General features: G+C 36.0%; 2 protein-coding genes across 2 annotated transcripts in view; both read right to left on the bottom strand.

Annotated features, from left to right (window-relative positions):
- Positions 1 to 14: 14 nt before the first annotated feature.
- Positions 15 to 17,119, bottom strand: LOC116711541 (sialic acid-binding Ig-like lectin 14). The gene is made up of 7 exons (XM_032550872.1): positions 16,990 to 17,119; positions 10,479 to 10,546; positions 9,350 to 9,727; positions 8,529 to 8,828; positions 8,195 to 8,452; positions 1,390 to 1,689; positions 15 to 1,313 (listed from the first exon to the last, which is right to left on the bottom strand). The coding sequence occupies exons 1-7, from the start codon at positions 17,061 to 17,063 to the stop codon at positions 1,030 to 1,032; spliced, it is 1,662 nt and encodes a 553-aa protein (XP_032406763.1). The 5' UTR covers positions 17,064 to 17,119; the 3' UTR covers positions 15 to 1,029.
- A 1,499-nt stretch (positions 17,120 to 18,618) lies between these two features.
- The window catches only part of LOC116711533 (sialic acid-binding Ig-like lectin 10), a 66,415-nt gene continuing 64,123 nt past the window's right edge, over positions 18,619 to 20,910 (bottom strand). The window contains exons 10-12 of the mRNA XM_032550862.1: positions 20,763 to 20,856; positions 19,986 to 20,025; positions 18,619 to 19,768 (exon numbers count right to left, since the gene is read on the bottom strand). Coding sequence (XP_032406753.1) covers positions 19,532 to 19,768; positions 19,986 to 20,025; positions 20,763 to 20,856 — 371 coding nt within the window. The 3' untranslated portion in view covers positions 18,619 to 19,531. The remainder of the gene's footprint in view (positions 19,769 to 19,985; positions 20,026 to 20,762; positions 20,857 to 20,910) is intronic.

Genomic DNA, 20,910 nt, shown 5'->3' with positions numbered 1-20,910 from the left:
TATTCAGAAGGAACTGGAGCTGATTTGATTTATTCAGACAGAACTGAACAAAAGAAGTAGGTACAGGAGCACTGCAATAGAGTGATACAAGAATGTGCCAACAACACCAGCGAGAATAAAGGCTTTAGCAAAAATTTGAAAAAAAGCTTTTGTATCTCAATACGATGTCAAGCAAGTTTTATGGGACGTTTTAGAGAAAATTTCATGTTTGAGGGAAGTACAGTTTTACTTATTTGTTGCGACATGTTGTCACCAATAGATGGTGAGCTTCTTGCAGTCCATATCTGATAGCTATTGAAAAGGTAATAACTACAAAAGAGCCACTGAATTGTAGAAAAACTAAAACCTAACATGAAAACTGCAGTATCATTTAGTTTCCAAGCTTTGCCTCTGGGAGGTTCAATCTGAGGGTGGAAGTGCTAACTTCCCAAAGAGGACAAAGGGAGAAGATGAAGGGCAGTCATCCGTGTAGCTACTTTCTGTGACAATATCAACCTGTGCTCAACATTTGGGCTTTTGGTTTGATAGGTGTTCTGACTATCTGTGCTTCCTCATCAGATTTTCCTACCGCAGCGGATCTAGACAGCCATGTCTATCTGTCGATGCTACCTTTCGAAAATTGCTGATGAGGTAGCACATATAGCCACAACATCGGCGGTCGTAGGTACTCTTTGGCTGTGTGTGATATTTTAACAGTGTGTAAGTGCAATTTTAGTCTTGTGTTTGTGTGAGAATCTGTAGTAGTGTGTGTGAGAGAAAACACAGTTCTTGTCCTGAACGACCCCTCATACATTTTGGTCCATCTTCAAACTTGTACATGAACAACTGCAGCATAGCTTTTTGATAACAAATTGAATGTATAACTAAAAACAACTATTTTCAAAAAAAAACAATGGCAGTTTTTATAGCAAGAAAAAATACTGGTTTAGGAAAAACACATTGTCAAAAGCACTTTCATTTTTACAGCGTTCTTACCTGAATAATGTGCAGATAAAATGAAAAAAATGTGAATCTGGTTTCGTAAGAATTTCACTCAGTGAGCAAAACATCCAACAAGCAACTTCTGTGTTTGAAAGTCAATGTCACGTCAGAGTTTACTGGTGCAATATTTATCCTTCCTCTTGTTGTAAAAGAGGAGGATAGCCTGTTAATATTTAAACGCAGGAACAGTGCATTTATTAGGCAAAGCATAGGATGAATATTATGACTGCCAGGTTCAGAGTACGAGGAAAACCACAGAGTAGCTTCAAAGAAACATAATGTTGATACCAAACCTGATGGACTGATGGATGCTGAGGTGTTTCTAGGAGCATCTGAGGAAAATGAGACACACATGAACTTTATTGATCAGAAACAGCTGAACCATGACCTGCTGACAGGATCACTTACATGAAACACTGAGAGTCACTTTTGTCTCTGCTGTGTTGCTTTTTTCAGCCGCAGGATGTATGGAAGAACATCTGATGTTGTATCCATCATGTGTGTCTGACAGAGTGATGTTCTCCTGGATTTTAGTTGTAAAGGTTCCATCTGTGTTTTTCTCTGTTTGTCTGAGAGAGTCTTGTTGGAGATTCCAGGTGAGTTCAGGAGGTGAGTGTGGACAGGGAGTGAAAGCTGAGCAGGTTACAGTGACAGACTGATGCTCCTTCAGGTGAGAGGGAAGATTAATGCTGGGACTCCAAGGAGAATCTGGGATTTTACATCTAACATTTAACAAAGTCAAAAGCAATATATGAAATAATCTGGGAAACTGAAGAAGGTGTGGGGGTTAAAAAACGAGAAGTTTTGGTGCTGTTCATTTTGAATGAAAAACATCATTTTTAATTTGCATTTATTCCACCCGGCTCTGAAGAATTATCAAATGACACTTTTGGTACTTTAGTTGAGCTTATATAAAAGTAATCAGATTACTACACCATGAGAAGCCAAAGGTGAAGAGCTTCATTTAGTTGTATTTACTTTTGATTTATGAAGCACAAATTTACAACAAATATCATCTCAAGAAACATTATGACAAACACATCAAATTCATATCCAGAAATATATGATCAAATATATCCCGTACATTTCAACCACATAAGCAGAACAAAACTATTTACATATATTTTGATTTAATCCTGGCTATAAAAGAAACATAGTCAAAAGCAGATTAGCTGCAAACTGATGACACGGTTATCTTGAACATTGAGTTCAGTGATCCAAGGATCAAGAGTTCTTTACTTTTAATAAAAGCCTGACCTAACCGGACAGTAACAACTACGGCTGTTTTATTTGGAATAGAAAAATGTGACCTTAGTGATACAAACTTTTTAAATGTTAACTTTTTTTAGTATTTATATTAAATATCATATTCATGCCTCCAAGCATCTGCAAAAAAAAACTCACATCAGATTTTCTTATTTTCAATACATGTAGGACTCTAGTGTCCTTAAAATCAAGTTTAAATGCTAAAGCCCTTGAAAGACTACAGCCCTCGAACACCAATACTTTTGACATTAATTTGCATTTCTATAATGTATTTATATTTATATCTTGGTTTCTGTTGTCCACTTTATTTGGTCCTGTACTTTTCTTATTTTAAATAAAGTTATTGGAGGAACAAAAGAGATAAAATATGAGGAAAGGAAACTGGACTGCTGCATAAACAGTTTAACCCCTTTCAAAGTAAGAATGTGAGTATAAACGGCTAACTTGAAAAGTCAACCAAACCAATTCAGATCTTGAAGTTTATCCAATTGAAAGGTTACAAATCAGCCACATAAATTAGTCACATAAATTAGTGCTTTACAATTCATCTGGAAAAAAAAATATTTAGGGAAGCTGAGTTTGCTAAACATTTTCAATATATATATATATAAATATAAATATAAATATAATATAATATATATATATCTATATATATATCTATATATATATATAGATATATATATAGATATATATAGATATATATCTATATATATATCTATCTATATATAGATATATATATATATATATATATATATATATATATATATATATATATCTATATATCTATATATAGATAGATAGATATATATAGATATATATATAGATATATATAAACTTTTCCGAATAGCCCTGATTTAAAAAAAAAAAAAAAAAAAGATTTGTTTGAAATTCAGAGCTGAGAAAAAGTTGAATGTTGAAATCGTTGGAGAAAATGGAATACAGACCATAAAAACTTAAGGACCTGCAGGTTGAAAGAAACAAATCCTCTTTTTGTCTAAAGTGAATAGATTCATGACACAAAACAAAAGAAAAAATTTCTTCTCTTACGACAAGCATTATTTTTTCTTCACTTCAGCGTAGTTATTCTCTGGGCTGTCATCCGGCTGTGTTGAAGGGTTTTCTGGTGTTGACACTTTGACCTGTGCGTATATCGTCTCCTGCTGCTCATTGTCCTGCACTGGAATAAGTGAAACTTTGGGTGTCTTCTTGATTACTTTGATTTCCCCATAATGCAGTTCTTCCTCTTGCTCAAATGCTGGATTCTGAACACCAAGATCTATGTCCATTTGACTCTGCAGAAAAAGAAAATTTCAGAAGGTAACAAATATGTAAACAAAATCTCACAGCAGCGCTGCACACAAAGGATGAACATTTCCCCACCTGAAGCTTTTGTGGAGGTGAATGTTTGGACATAAAATACCTGCAAGACATTAGAGAGCTGTCAGAATAATGGTGCTGTGTTTCAGGTGATAACACAAACAGAGAGAGAGTCAAGACTAATATGCAAAAAACATTTGAAAAAGATAATTACCGTAATTCAATCCCATTTATATCTGGTTAGCTTGAAATACTGTTGGGTTTTCAAGCTTTTGTTTTAGCCTCCTGAGACCCAGGCTTTTGTTTGATGTGCATTTTTTATGTCTCCTTACTATTTGGGATTAGTATGACCTAATTTTAGTTGAAATTAAATTTTAGCTTTCTATGTGCTCTTGAACTATGTCAAAACCAATGCCCTCATATGAGGACAATGGGTCTGTTTTTGCATATACATTTTCTCCTTGTCATTTGGGATCATAAGGACCCAATTAGCCTAAAAATGAAATTTTAGCTTTCTACAATAAGTGGTTATCTCAAAACCCAATGTCCTCAGACGAGGACATTGGGTCTATCTGTGTGACGATAAGACCATTCAATCAATGTTATTATTTACATCTGTGTTTACAAAAATGTAATGTCCTCATATGAGGATGCAGGGTCTCAGGAGGTTAGAGAAAACCTGATTAGAACGTACACTAAGAAAATGAAAAAGAACCAATAGTAGGCACAATGTTTCTTTCACATTGCTTTGTTAACGAGTTTAATTTGTAGTACAGTTTCATGTCGGAGCATACGCTGTCTCACTAATCAGCCTGAATATAAGGAAATTGCCAAAAAGGATGCTAGCTGTTTTGTTGTTGTTATTCTTCCTACAAAGAATGATACATTTTCATGGTCTTCTAAAGCTAACAAATTTACAGCCATTACTTATTTGTAGACGAAAGGGGAATGACTACTAGCGCAGACTCATGAGCCTGTTTCTGTGATGTTTTTGTCTTAGACTACAGTGTTGAGCTATCAAAGATTTTTTTTTTTTTCAAGACATAGTGTTTCTATGTTTCTTTGGCCAAATAAGATGTTGGGTGTGGCCAATACTAGGGCATCATGAGACTAAAAACTATCTTCACCATGGGGCAGATTCCATGGCAGATCAGTCACAATTTGGAGTCTACAATGTCATTTTCATAAAACAATGAAGGGAGCATCAATGGACATTCCCCGTACTTACAATATTGTAACGGCCCAGTGTGAGGACCAATTGGGCCAATGGTGTCAGCTCCAACCTTGTTTATCCCAAACAGGCTCCCAGGATGCATTGCAGCAGTATGTCTTAGGGATTGCTACATAAGCAGTGACAATACCAGTGGCAAAGGAATAATCCACAGTGGTTTAGGGAGTGGTATAAGGTGTGAGTGGAACCAAAACAGTCGCCACTTGAAGGTCAAGCTTCCTATTAATCCCCATTCTCAGTGTTTTATTGTGTTCACCTAAAGGAGGCTCCAGAAAACTTCAGAGTCTTTGTTTTAGGTCTATGATGCCCAAGTCTGGACCTCAAGAGCTACCATCCTGCAAATTTTAAGCTACCTTAATATAGCAGGTCTTGATGCTTAATTCCACTATTTATTTTATTTTTTGCTGAAATCCATTTCTTTTATAGTCCTTCATACAACTCACTGAATGATGCACTCAGACTTCTGTGTGGATGGTTTTAGTTCCCAAAATGACCCGCTTGCACGGAAGACTGTTTAGAGAAGTTATAATGGATGCAGCTGTCTATGAAGCGATCTTTGTGACAACACCGGGAGTCAGCAGTATTGTCACAAAATCATAACACAGATGAAGTCAATAAAAAAGGAAGAACAACTAATAGCAATGGTCTTTTGCAGAACATTGACTGCAATTTCTGTTGAGAAGTTGAGAAATTTGGATGTGTAGTCGGAGCCAGGAGAGCGGTGGAGTTGTCATGTGATGTGCTTCAGTGACACAGACTTATTTCATAATTTCATAATTATAATTTCCAGTTATCTGTTAATGTCTGGAATTATTACATCTGCTGCAGAATAATAATGCACGGTTCACAGCAATGATGTAAAATTTGGATAAATGTAGCATGACCATTCTGATAACAGTTTCTTTCAAAACTACATGTTACATTATACGCTATATGTTTCCACATCTGGTACCACATACAGTAGTGGCACAAATCTGGTTTTAATGGGGCTGGAAAGATTGGAAGTGAGCTATTCATGCCGTCGGGAAAAAGTCAGATATGGGTTGCATATGGTCAAGAAATTTAGATTTGGTGGGAGGATGGCAGATCTTGAAGACTAGACTTGACCAACCATGTTTTAGGTAATGTGGTAGTCAGCAACTACTACCTTAGGATCAAGTAAGATCTATGCAGTTGCAGATTGATAGTACCTTCAATTGCTCACATATTCACACACTGGTAGCGGTAAGGTAAGCTACACTGTACCCATATGTTGTTTTCTTTTTAAATCTCTGTCTGGCTGCATGATTAGACAGAGACTTAGGAGTCTCTATATAGAGATGGAACCCTTTCCCATTATTGATGAAATATCTGGCTCAAACTATCTCCTTCTCTCTCTGCTTTTTGGTTCTGCTCTACGTCCACGAAACCTGCATTTACAACTGTGGGAATTGAGTCTATATTTCAGGTATAATTTGACTTGTTGAGATGCTAATAATTGCTCCCATTTGTGAAAACATCATCTTGTTGCCATATGTATGCATCATAGCAACTGGGTAAAATTTAAAAAGGAAGGGTAAAAAATCCTAAACCAGAGAAGATAATTATCCAAACTTGCAATTTCTCGAGCAAATGAAATGATGTACAGAAGTCTAAAAAAAAAAAGGGCTACTCCAACAATCTGCCACCAAGAGTGAATAAATTCTGTAAACAATCTGAATAAATCTCTATAATGTCATCTGTAAAACTTAAGTCTGCCATTTTGAGCTCACTAATGTATGTATTAATTTATTGACTAAAAGGTTTCCAAATGTAATATTTTCGGCTGTTCGAAAATAACGAATGTGAAATGAACAAAACACATCCTCCTTCAAACCTTTTTGTATAACTCACATTTGATGTAATACTTTTTGAACCAATCTCTTACCTATCTAGTAATATATATTTGAAGCTGTACAAAAGTAATGTTTACAGTGGAGCGTTCTACTTAGTCTTGGACCTTTATTTCATCTGAAAATGTTAATAGGTGAAACTCACCAAACAGACACAACCAGAAAAACAAGAAAGCAGATGACCACAATAATCCCCACGGTGACGGGCACCAAAGGTTTTTCACCTTACAGAAAGAAAACAGATACATATATTACAAATAATTACAGGCAGTTATTTCTCAAAGTAGACTTTTAAGTTTAACTAATTACCTTTCATTGTAACTAGTATAACTGATGACCTTTCATTTACCCAGATGATTTGTAGCCATACAGTGATACTCTCCTCCCTCAGGAACATTGAAGCTGTAAATCTGCTCCATAGATACGTTAATGGCTCCATGTTCACTGTTCCTGAACCAGGTGAAGCTGGGTGGAGGTTTGGCTCTGCTGGAGCAGCTCAGCTCCACCCAGCTACCTGCTGACACCAAACCTGATGGACTGATGGATGCTGAGGTGTTTCTAGGAGCATCTGAGGAAAATGAGACACACATGAACTTTATTGATCAGAAACAGCTGAACCATGACCTGCGGACAGGATCACTTACATGAAACATTAAGCATTACGGCTATCACTTCTGTCTTGTTTCCTAAAATCACAGGATATCTGGCAGAACAGCTGATGTTGTATCCATCATGTGTGTCTGACAGAGTGATGTTCTCCTGGATTTTAGTTGTAAAGGTTCCATCTGTGTTTTTCTCTGTTTGATTGAGAGAGTCTTGTTGGAGATTCCAGGTGAGTTCAGGAGGTGATTGTGGACAGGGAGTGAAAGCTGAGCAGGTTACAGTGACAGACTGATGCTCCTTCAGGTCAGAGGGAACATTAATGCCTGGGACTCCAAGGAGAATCTGGAGTATAAATTAAAACACTTGTTACAGAAATATGCAAAGTAATATATTGGTGCAAGCAGACCTATATGTTATAGAGTTGCTTGTTGGTCAAAAGAAACTCTGCTAATATTAATCTGTCTCTTTCCAATAAGCACCTCATATTTCACAAGGTAAAAAACATCTGAAATGAATCAATCAATCAATTTTCTGTACACCCTTGTCCCTAGAGGGGTCGGGAGGTGCTGGTGCCTATGTCCAGTTAACATTCCGGGCGAGAGGCAGGGTACACCCTGGACAGGTCACCAGTCTGTTGCAGGGCAACACAGAGACATACAGGACAAACAACCATGCACACACACACTCATACCTAGGGAGAATTTAGAGAGACAAATTAACCTGACAGTCATGTTTTTGGACTGTGGAAAGAAGGCGGAGTACCAGGAGAGAACCCACACATGCACAGGGAGAACATGCACACTCTGTGCAGATAGACCCCGGGCCAGGAATTGAAACTAGGACCCTCTTGCTGCAAGGCAACAATGCTACCAACTGCGCCACTGTGCAGCCCTAAATCTGAAACATGTAGCAACAAAACAGTTACCTTTGATTCCAACACAGAGCCTGGATGACGTTTCATTACCCAGATCATTTGTAGCCACACAGTAATACTCTCCTCCCTCAGTAACACTGAAGCTGTAAACCTGGCCAACAGACACATTCATGGCTCCATGTTTGCTGTTCCTGAACCACGTGAAGCTGGGTGGAGGTTTGGCTCTGCTGAAGCAGCTCAGCTTCACCCAGGTACCTGCTGACACCAAACCTGATGGACTGATGGATGCTGAGGTGTTTCTAGGAGCATCTGAGAAAATTGAGACACACATGAACTTTATTGGTCAGTAACAGCTGAACCATGACCTGCTGGCAGGATCACTTACATGAAACATTAAGAGTCACTTTTGTCTCTTCTGTCTTGTTTCCCAAAACCACAGGATATCTGGCAGAACAGCTGATGTTGTATCCATCATGTGTGTCTGACAGAGTGATGTTCTCCTGGAGTTTAGTTGTAAAGGTTCCATCTGTGTTTTTCTCTGTTTGATTGAGAGAGTCTTGTTGGAGATTCCAGGTGAGTTCAGGAGGTGATTGTGGACAGGGAGTGAAAGCTGAGCAGGTTACAGTGACAGACTGATGCTCCTTCAGGTCAGAGGGAAGATTAATGCTGGGACTCCAAGGAGAATCTGCGATTTCACATTAAAAAAACAGGTTAGAAATGGACGTCTCATTTGCAGAACACAATTCTGTTTTAGGGTGAAAGTACAAGTAATATTATCAACATTTTATTAAATTGTTTTATAGCTGTTCAGCCAGAGTCCTGACTTTAATATCATCTCTTATCACTGAAAATAATTTAAATAAACTGCCAAGATACAGATAGAAATGTGAAAGAAGGTGGTTAAAAATTACAATTGTATTTGTTTTTACTTCCATGATGTAAATCCAAACTAAATTTTTCTTTGAAGGAAATAGATATTAAAGACATTCATTCTGTTCATCTTTGGAATGTAAACAAAAGCAGAAGTTATAAAATTTATCATTCTTTGACATTGTTTTATTATCTTTTGAGAGTTTAATATTTCATTTGGGATCAATAAAAAAAACTTGTCGATTGAAGGAAATCAATCTAAATATGTCTTGGATATGAATAATTCTTAACATTGTACATCAGGATCATTGCATAAACAAGCAAAAAGTTTCTTACCATTCACTTTTATATGAAGAGGATAACAAGCATTTGTTGCCCTAAATGCCCCGTTCTCAATGCGGAGGTAGTATGTGTCAGTATAACTCGTATTTAAATCAGGAAACAGAGTGGTGCAGTTTTTCTCACTCACATTTCCAATCATTTTCAGTGAATATTTGTTAACTGACCCACTGCTGTTGAAAATAAGACAGCTTGGACATTGATTCAAAGAATCAGTATTTTTCAACCAGATTCCATAATAAACTTTAGTTTTGCCAAAATCGGAATGTGTTGAATTGAAGCTACATGGAACTTGCAAACAAGATCCACTCAGAGCTTCCATCTGCCCAGGTGTGTTAGCAATAAGGACTGGATTGGTACAATCAGCCGCATCACCTGTAATAACAGAAAAATAATGAACATGATGTGGAGCAAAATCTTCCTGCAGATAAATTTCTTAGAAAAGAATAGTATATACTTTGTATTGTCACTGTAACAATGAAAAATCACACAGTCAAAATCTTTAATGCAATTATCCAGATAAAAACTAAAACAGACTAAAAAATATAGACCATGTCAAATTGACCACTTAACAGCATTCAACATGGTGATGGCTGATGGGTAAAAACTGTTTCTCAGTCTATTTGGTTTTAGTCTTTACAGATCTGAAACGTCTGCCCAAAGGCAGAAGTTCATGTCATTGGAGAATTTTCATGATGTTCCTGAATCAGCGAGAATTATACAGTTCTAGTTTGCAGGCAGAGGATAGTGGACTATCTGCTGGGAGACCTTAAGGCACCTGTGGAGCTTTTTTTATTGTGTTAGTTTGCAGCTGGAATACTTTGTACAAAGACAGTAAGTTAAGATAATGCAAAGATTAAAGGACAGCAGCAGTTTCTTAGTGATGTTGTTTCTTCTAAGAAGTACAAAGTAAAAACTCTTTCAGGTCTTCATCACATCCACAAAGTCTCTATTTCTGGTAAGTGGCTACATGATGTCAAACTTCTTCCTGAAGTCCACTATAAGCTCCTTGTGTTAAGGAGGAAACTGTTACATGTTGAGCCTCTAAACAATATCAAGATGAAATATTTCAGAGTAATGACTCATGTGATGTCTCCAAATGAAAGGAAGAGAACAAACATCTCACCTGGAAGGAAGACGACACTCAGTAACATGCTGACTGTCAACACGTTCTCAGACAGAGCCGCCATCAGACTGTAAAAAGATGAGAACAACTGCAATACAGTGTTTTAAACAAATTTCATGTAAAAATTAATTTAGCAATTTGTTTAGCAGGTCATGATCTGTATGTGTTTGGACTTTTAGTCTCACTTGGGTTTGTATTCATCACTTAGTAAGTTTGCTTACTTATATGTTGCCATTTTAATGAATATACAGTACAGACCAAAAGTTTGGACACACCTTCTAATTCAATGGGTTTTCTTTATTTTCACAGACTATTTATAAGGCAATAAATCCCACTTATTAACCTGACAGGGCTCACCTATGAAGTGAAAACCATTTCAGGTGACTACCTCTTGAAGCTCATCAAGAAAATGCAGAGTGTGTGCAAAGCAGTAATCACAGCAAAAGGTTGCTACTTTGAAGAAACTAGAATATAAGGGGTATTTTCAGTTGTTTTACACTTTTTGGTTTAGTGCATATTTCCACATGTGTTATTCATAGTTTTGATGCCTTCAGTGAGAATCTACAATGTCAATAGTCATGAAAATAAAGGAAACTCATTGAATTAAAAGGTGTGTCCAAACTGTTGGTCTGTACTGTATGTTAGTTAATTTATTCATCTATATTTCCTCTTTGTGCTGCAGCCTGTTTACTTTAGGAGTGAAGTGGGCGTCCAGCGTCCTGAGCAATGTCCGGTTTGCCAATTATGTTAAAAATAACTTTTCATTCCCGGGGACAGACTGATGAAGAGCTCAGATTAATTAATGAATCCCAGTAAAACGGTACTGAAATGTTCATAGAAAAGATATATTTCATGTATCGAGAAGAGTTTGTGCATTCGTGCATTTGCGTGTGCACCCCCGTGTGTGATATGTGTGTGTGTGTTGTGTGAAGGCTACACTATGTGGTCACATCATAGTGTAGCCTTACATATAAACTGACACACAGTCAGAAAAACACAGGAATAACATGAGTTGTGATGACTTTAACAATGAACACGCTTTTTAATAATAATAATAATAATAATAATAATAATAATAATAATAATAATAATAATAATAATAATAATTGTGAATTGAAGCACAAAACATAAAAAAGTAAGACAAAAATCAACAGTTAGTTATAACTAATGCGATTGAAAAATGTTAAATAATGACTACAGACACATCTTCACTAAAGAATATCTAGGGGAAGTTGTTGCCAAAATGTGGAAATTCTGAAATTAGTAAATGATTATGAAACTTCTTTAATTCAGAATAACAATGAGATTATAGAGTAATAGGGTTAGAGTTTATTTTTATCGTATAATATTAGTCAAATATGTGATTCATTATTGGCAGGTAACCAGAAAAATAACACTAGATGATTATTTTTGTTTTTGTTTTTAAACTTTAGAAGCCAGTTTAATGAGGAGCTCTTTATTTTACAAGTATATATGGTGTCATTATGGGCAAAAATATGTTTTGCACAAACAATATATTTCATAAAACAGTGTAAAGAACTCTCCATCAGAGTTTCTCTGACATTCGCTTTCACTTCAGGTAGGTCTCCAAAGATTTAAGGGACGGTGAGAGAATCTAATTTTTTTTTTATATACTGTATATATTTTGTTTATTAGGTATTTTGAACATTTATACAAAAGAAATGGAAAAAAAAACAACAAAAGGACAAAACTTATACAGCACTGATACAGAAAACAAGACTGGAGGCATGTACATAAATTACAGCAATCATTTGAGAAAAGTAACCAATTTATACATAAACGTGAACATATACATCATTCGGATTCCCATTACTGGGCTTTTAATTTTGAAATTTAGAAGTATTCAAGAATACGTTGCCATCTCTTTTTTAAAGTGGAGAATTTACCATTCAGACAGTATCTTAATCTTTCTAATACAATAACTTCAGAGAGTAAATTTTTCCATAGCTGGATCGAAGGGGCATCACAACCAACCCATTTAAGCATTATTGATTTTCTGGCCAACATCAATAGGAACTGCACAATTTCTTTGTGAGTATCCAGATGACTGAGTATGAACCCAAGGAGACACAGGGACTGTACTAGGCAGAAGTGTTTGTCAAATAGTGGAGCTAATTTCTCGACATACTGCTCGCCAGAATGCCTCTATAATTTTACACTCCCATAAACAGTGAATTCTAGTCACTGTAATTACTTTACATGTGGGACAGTTTGGAGAACTTCCTTGTGTGTACTTGCTATATATATTATGTAAAATATTATATTGCATTTCTTCATAACTGGTTACATACTGAGATTCTAGAAGGTAGAGTCAAAATGTCTTCCCATGCTTCTGAATCAATTGTGCTTTTCAGAGTTATATTCCAGGTTGATCTTAAATTCTCCATATTATCTTTTAATTAGGGCTCAGCATAGAATCCTGACACAAATCTCCCACGTTTATGACAATCAAGAATAGTTTTTTCAAGTAAGTAATAATCCTCTGGGAGCTCAAGTGAGTCCATTTTTGTCTTAACGTAATGCCTTATTTGAAGATATTCATAAAAGTCCCTGGAGACAATGTCATATTGTGTTCTTAAATCCTCAAATGTCTTGACTTTTCCATCATTCCATAGATCATGTATCCTGGTAATGCCAGCATCTTGCCAAGACCTAAGATCAGGTCCAGCACCCTCTACTGTCAAATCCGGGTTGTCTACCAATGTTGTCAGAGATGGAAAAATTTTTATTCTGACCAAACATTTTCCTCAGAATGCCCCATGCCTTAATAGTATTAGTAATTAGAAAATTATCTTTGACAATGAGTGGGAGTTCTCGGTTTTGTTTATTTAACATGTTTATAGGGTGACAAGGTTTACAAACACTTCCTTCGATCTCAAGCCATGGATTAGCATGTTTGTGGGTAGCCCACAGTGAAATAATTCTTGCATGTAAAGACAGTACATAGTTCTCGACCTTGGCAGGCCCCATCCACCCAAAGTTCTGGAAAGTTGTAAGACCTCAATTTTAATTCTAGGTTTCCTGCCTGCCCAAATAAATTCTGATATTGCTTTATTGATTCCAGCTAAATCTTTAGAGTCACTAAACAAAAACAGCATAGACACTCGATAAATTAACTTAGGGAGAATTATCATCTTAATAAGGTTAACTCTCCCCAAAAAAGATATGGGGAGTTTCTTCCATCTCACCAACTTATGCTTCATATGAATAATCACAGGATTGATGTTTTCAGAGTACAGCTGGCTAGTTCTAGGTGTAATGCGTATTCCTAGATATTTTAATCCTGTTTCATCAAGCCCATCAAAATGGCTTGATGAAAGTTGGTTCTCCCTGGTCACAGGCATTTAAAGGCATTATTTCAGATTTTCCGTTATTTACCCTGTACCCAAATATCTTACCAAATTTGTTGACACAGTCAATTAGAGCCGGGATAGATTTCACAGCGTCTATATCATCAGCGTATAATAATATTTTATATGCTTTTTTTTCCTTTTAATATACCTTTAATATCAATTTTTTTCTAATTGCAATTGCAAGTGGCTCTATAACCAAGGAGAAAAGTAACGGAGAGAGAGGGCTTCCCTGCGCCGACCCCCCACCCAGTCCAAAGGGTGCAGATAAGAGGCCATTTGTCAAGACGGTTGATGTGGGTTTTTTATAAAGAAGTTTTACCCAATTTATAAAATTTTCTCCAAGTCCAAATCTTCTTAGCACTTCAAACATACACTCCAGTTCAACACGGTCGAAGGCCTTTTCAGCATCCATTGAAACAGTGATGCCTGGTATTTGTGTCTGGTTAAGGTGTTGAATAATATTAATAAGTCGTCTAGCATTATTTGATGACAGACGCTCCTTTATAAAGCCAGCTTGTTCTATATTGACTATGTTGGAGACTACCTTTTCCAATCTAGTTGCCAAAATCTTGAATAAAATCTTCATGTCTACACCAAGCAGGCTAATTGGGCGATATGACGAACATTGTTCTGGGTCTTTATCTTTTTGGGGATTACAATAATATTTGCCATATACATGGTATCAGGTAGTTTAGATTTTTCAAGAGATGTATTAAAGACTTTGTAATAATGAGCTAATTTTGCCACTTTAAGGTTTTAAAAAATTCAACAGGATATCCATCAGCACCTGGACATTTACCAGATTGTAGTGAAGATTTTCAATTTCTAGAGTCGTTCTAGAGTCGTTCTAATAAGTTTCCCTGTTCTAGTGCCAATTGTGGTATATTTAATTTATCCAGCAGTTCATGCTCTAGTGCACCTTTTTTTTACTTCGGAACAGTACAATTTTTCATAAAACAGTTTGAAGCATTCATTTATACGTCTATTATCCATATGACAACGACCGTTTTCGTCCTGAATTGAGGATATAAAGTTTGTGCCAGGGGATTTCTTTACTAATCTTGTCAAATATGTGTTTAGTTTGTTACCATATTTGAAGAACTTTTGCTGCACAAATAATATATCCTTTTCAGCTTTCTTTGTTATATCAGATCGTGAGGCCCGGGCTGTTTGGAGTTCCTCTAGAAATTTACCTGATTTGGATACAATATATTCCTCTTCCAGTTTTTTAATTTTGTTTTCAATTTTATATTGTTCTGCTAATTGTTCTTTCCTCTTACGACTGGAATACGATGTTATTATACCCCAGCATATAAGCCTTATAAGCATCCCATACCAATCTGGGGTCAGTATTATTATTGTCATTGAGTTCTAAAAAGAAGTCTGTCTGCTCTTCTAGCAATTTTGTAAAGTCTTCCTTTAGCAGCAGCAATCTATTTAATCTCCATGAAGCTGTGCGATCCAGCGGTCTGGGCAGGTTGCATCGCCAGCCTAACAGCAGCATGGTCAGAGAGGGAAATAGTTCCTATCTCTGTTTCTTCCACAAAGTGGACCAAATGATTTGACATAAACAAATAATTGATGCGTGTCATCGTTGAATGTGGCAACGAGTGAAAAGTTTAGCTTTTTGTAAAGGGGTTGAAAGGCCTCCATATGTCTATTAAATCCAGTTCCTCTAGAATATTTTTTACTGCCCTAGAGTTTCTAGACTGGGTGTTTTGAGGGGGACACCTGTCCATGAGAGGGCATAAAGAGCAATTAAAGTCACCACCGATAAGTATGATTGGTCAATCCATCTCAGCAATTTGTTTGAGAAGGACTGCAAAGAAATCCTCGTCATTCATATTTGGGCCATGTACACTACCAAGCAAAAAACTCTCTCCATATAGAGCACCCTTAATCAAGATGATTCTACCTTCTGTGTCTTTAAATGTGTCTAAAGCTGTGAAAGGGAGATTTTTATGTATTAAGATTATGACTCCCCTTTTATTTGTTGAATATGATGAGAAATGAACTTGACCAACCCATTCCCTTAAATATTTTTTATGTTCCTCATCCGTGAGAAGAGTTTCTTGTAGAAACGCTACTTGGGTCCTGTCCTTCTTTAAACTATTTAGGATAGCTTCCTTTTTATTGCATTATTAGAACCTTTTACATTCCATGTGCAAGCCTTAATGCTCATCTTCAGAGTACACCAGTATGTTACTTTATGCTGTCTTTTAAAAAGACACAAATAAGATACAAAGTTAAGCTGTAACTTGCCTCCCTCAAATTGTGTTTTGTGCAGACAAACCAACAAAAACGTTCCAAGCAAAAACTCAAACATTACACAGAGCTTGGACCAGACTCTAACAAAGAAATAGTAACCATAACAATCTACATAAAAAGATAACGAACTTGTCATACATTAACTCTAAGGTACCTAATATTTTTTAACATGGTTACTCTCCTCCAAGTCAGCTGCTCTGCTTTATTTTACCTTTTGAAACAAATCACAACATTCATGAATATCCTCTGGTATGTCATGTACCTTCACATATCATATAATTATATTGAGCTGCCAAAACCAAAAATGCCAGAGAAGTTTTTTTTGTGACAGTTCAGTCCTGGTTCTCTTAGATTAGTAACTATTAGCTTTAGTTTCCCTGTGTTTTAAACTTTCGGTTTATCCTCCGCTGCCTGCTCTTGTCCCTCGGCTGTTTCTGTGTCACTCTGAGGAACGAATGGAGAAGGACAAGAGAACCGAATAGAGATAATCACAGTGCTTGAGCTAATTTATTCTCCTCAATTCTCATATATGAGAATAAACTGGTTTCCCTGTTATTTGTCTAATTTTTGTTTTAAATTCTTTTTCACTTTCCCAGGATTTCCCAAGGGGAAAAGCAGGTCTCCTTTTCTAATCAGTAAAAGAGCATGTCCAAGCTCCTGTCTTCATTTTGGTCCATCTTCAGACTTACACTACATGACACAGAGCTCAAGAACAACTGCAGCATAGCTTTTTGATAACAAATTCAATGTACAATTTAAAGCAACAATTTCAAACATGAAAACAATGGCAGTTTTTATAGCAAAGAAAAAGACTGGTTTAGGAAAAGACATATTGTCAAAAGCATTTTTCATTTTAAAAATGTTCTTACCTGAATAATGTGCAGATAAAACTAGAAAAATGTTCATCTGGTTTCGTAGGAATTTCACTCAGTGAGCAAAACATCCAACAAGCAACTTCTGTGTTTGGAAGTCAATGTCACGTCAGAGTTTACTGGTGCACTTTTTATCCTTCCTATTGTTGTGAAAGAGGATGTTAACCTATTCATTTTTAAACCAACCAATTAAAATTTTAGGCAGCAGGAACAGTGCATTTATTAGACAAACAATGGGATGAATATCTGCCAGTTTCAGAGAACAAGAAAAACCACAGAGAAGCTTCACAGAAACACCATGCCCATATTATAATACTTCCCAAATATTCATGATGTCACATTGCTAAAATGTCTTATTTCGTGTTACATTATTATTTATAAAGTTGCTCCTTTAATTTAAACAGTTTGAGACCAACATGTTCTCAGTTTGCAAATCCACAAGCAGAACTTTCTTCTGCTCATAGAAATGAGCTACGTAACTTTTATTTAAAATAAAATGTTTACAAGGTTCTTTTAACTTTTATTTTATTCGTCTTTTACTTTTATCAAGGTAATCACTTTTACTCAGCAGTAAATTACTGCAAAGTGCCCCACCTTGTTGGCATCTCTTGCAAAGGTTCCAGAGCTCTGGCAGAGCAAACAGGAGGAAATTGGTACAGAAAATAATGAATGAGTTTCTTATGATTCGGTTTGGCAGATATAAACGTTTGCTCACCCCATTCAAAAATGTGTAAAGAAGGCGATAAAAAGGTTTAAAACCTTTGTCACATTTAAGGTGATGCATATTCTGTTACCAAAAGATAAACAAATCTAGTAGAGAGAGAGAAATGTAAATAACAATTCTAATAAACTTGTTGAATAAGAAGAGTTGAGAAGAACTCAAATGCCAAGCTCAGGAGAAATATTACACTTCACATTTGACCAAGGCAAACATACACAAAACATTCAATAATATATTTAAAAATAAAATCTGCAATATGGCTACCAGCATTCCTTTTCAAAGCTTGTTGGAAGAATGTAAGACCTGGTCTTGGTTTCGATGGCAAATTAGTGGAGTTTTGTTTAGATAAATCATACTTCAGCACGTCTGACTCTATGGCGGGTTTCATGTGAGCTCCACTTTTGGGCCAGGCTGCCAGAGAGGCTATCTCTGACTGTCACAGGTCCAGACACACTACATATTACATAAAGGCTCCACTGCTACAAAACCTATGTAAACACTATGCAAATGTCTGAGCAAGAAACCCGTCATCATGTAACTAGTTCTAACTCTATTGTAACTAGATCTAACGCTATGCTACCCAAACACTGGCTGCATTCACTCCCTATGGCCTACAGGAAGTATGACGTTGCTACCACGGCATGGTTGCCCAGCCTATTTTCTGATTATAGTGCCTTGCAAAAGTAATAACGCTTTATATAATAATAATAATAATAATAATAATAATAATAATAATAATAATAATAATAATAATAATAATAAGTTTTTCACATTATTTCACATAACAACCACAAACTTTTATGTATTTTATCAGGTTGTCACAGAGCAGAACGGTCTAGTTTGAAGTGAGAGAGTCACGATGTGTTGACAGAAGGTGGACCAAACTGCAAATAGGAGTCTTGGTGTATATGATAAATAATGTTTTAATTAAAGTCCAAAAACAGCTTACAGAACCAGGGAACAATGGAGTACAAATTTACACATGATGTTAGGGGAGAAAGCAGCGTTTAAATACGAGAGTGAATGCTGGAACAATAGGGGTAGAAGTTTAATCTCAATGTAAATCTCACTTTGCAGGTGATAATGCTGACCCCTAGTGGCTGGTTACAGTACACTAAGATTGGAATTAGGAAAGTAATAACATGCTTTTTCCCATTTTAATCTAGAGAAAAATTAACTTAAGTAAAAAAGTGTCACACTTACAAACCAAGCAAAGATTGTGATTTTCACTCAACCTGCACTTCACTGATTCTTACAAAATGAGGACAGGAAGCAGACATAACCACCAGCATCCAGGATCTGGTCTAACTACAAACAAAGAGTCATTAACTATTATATCAGTTATATTTCTGTAAGAGGTGCCACACCACAGTAGCTTCTGTGAAAATGAATACTTTTACAAAATTACATGAATTAGGAAAGTAACATTTTTATTTCAACACGTTTTTCTGTGACCAGCAGGGGATAAACTGAAAATGTTATGGTTGACACTCTAGCAAGCCATAAAACATAAACACACACACAGCCTTAAATTAACCTTCAGTTTCTACGAAGGTTTAAATGAGAAGGAAAATAAATTATTTTCAGCTTTTAACACTTTTTCTTCTTTTCAGAAATCATTTCATGACAAGGAGATCCATCTGCAGATCTCACTGTTAAAACAAGTACAAAATAACTGAAATCTTTACAAAGTATGAAATCAAAAGCGACAGAACAATTAAACTAAGGATGAGCACGTTCAGAAAAACATGTCTACCATGTCTGACAAGATCTTACTTATTGCACAAATAAATCCTGATTTTATCGTACAAACGAACATTAATTCTTCTTCACTTGAGCGTAGAGATTCTCTGGACTCTCAGCGGTCTGTGTTGTGGATTTCTCTGCCGTTGGCACTTTGACCTCAGCGTACACCGACGTCTGTTCGCCGTCCGGCACTGGCAAAGTGGAAGCTTCAGGTGACTTCTTTATGATGTTCACTTCTCCATAATGAACTTCTCCTTTTGTTTCTTTGTCGTCTGATATCTGAACATCAGCTTCAACGCCTGTTTGACTCTGTCGGATAGAAAAATAAAAATATACAGTATGTGTAGCCCTGCTGAGATGTATTATTATTATTATTGAGACGTTTATGCAAAACATTCACTGATCTGGAATTTTAAAGTCTGGTAAAGGTAGTAATATAAAATAGATCCTGCTGGGAAATGCATATGAAGTCACAAACATGAACAATTACTGAGGATCTGCATAGAGAAGATGATCATTTCCTCACCTGAGTCTGTTGAGGAGAAGATTGTTTGGCCTTAAAACAACTGGAAGACATTAGAGATCTGTCAGAACATTTCTGCTGTATTTGAGGCGACTGCATTAAAAGATGATCATCAATGTAATCAGATTTAAATACAGAAAACTACAAAAACTGTAAAACAAAACAAGATGCATTTTTCTAGACAAAGTTTCAGGTGCACATATGAAGGTTTCGACTGTTCAAAAAACATTAATTTTTCATCATGGTGTGTAAGTGACACCAGATTGATCAAACACATCTTGCTGTATAATTAACCAACAAAATCACCATGGAAACATTGAAACAGGACACTCGATAAAGTAAAGTTGTTTTCTTAGCCGTTGTGAGTTTTTTAACGTTGAAAAAAAGAAAATCATCTATGCTGAAGAAACGTGCAGCAAATGTTAGATACTGGAAGATGGGAACTTAAATGTATAATGTGCATTACATAATGTAACTATTGTTTTCTAAGTTTTTTTGTTGAACAAAATTTGATTTGAAAACGCTTTCTTCTGCCTCACTTCTATATTTTGTAATTATGTTATTTGTACAATCGGTTTTATTTTATTCTTTAAAATACAACTTTTCCCCATTGACCGCAGAAGGAATAAAAAAATACTTTGTGTTTTATGAATGTAAATTTTATTGTTCAAAATGTACGTGTGGAAATCAAAGCGATTTTGAGGAGTTCGAAATTAACTAACTTTTTAAGGTAACTACATCCACAAAGTGCAGCATGATTTTAATAATTATGATACTCACCAAACAGTTAAAACCAAACATAAACCCACAATGATGGCCACAGATAGTCCCACTGCCATTGGCACAATGGGAAAATTTGCTTTTGTTGAAGGACCTAAGAAAAACAGTACAACATGAAAATCAAAGACAAACTGAAAAGGATCATGGT

The sequence above is a fragment of the Xiphophorus hellerii genome, chromosome 21 (genome assembly GCF_003331165.1).
Source record: "Xiphophorus hellerii strain 12219 chromosome 21, Xiphophorus_hellerii-4.1, whole genome shotgun sequence".
Classification (NCBI taxonomy): domain Eukaryota; kingdom Metazoa; phylum Chordata; class Actinopteri; order Cyprinodontiformes; family Poeciliidae; genus Xiphophorus; species Xiphophorus hellerii.
This window is presented reverse-complemented; position numbering and strand designations above follow the sequence as displayed.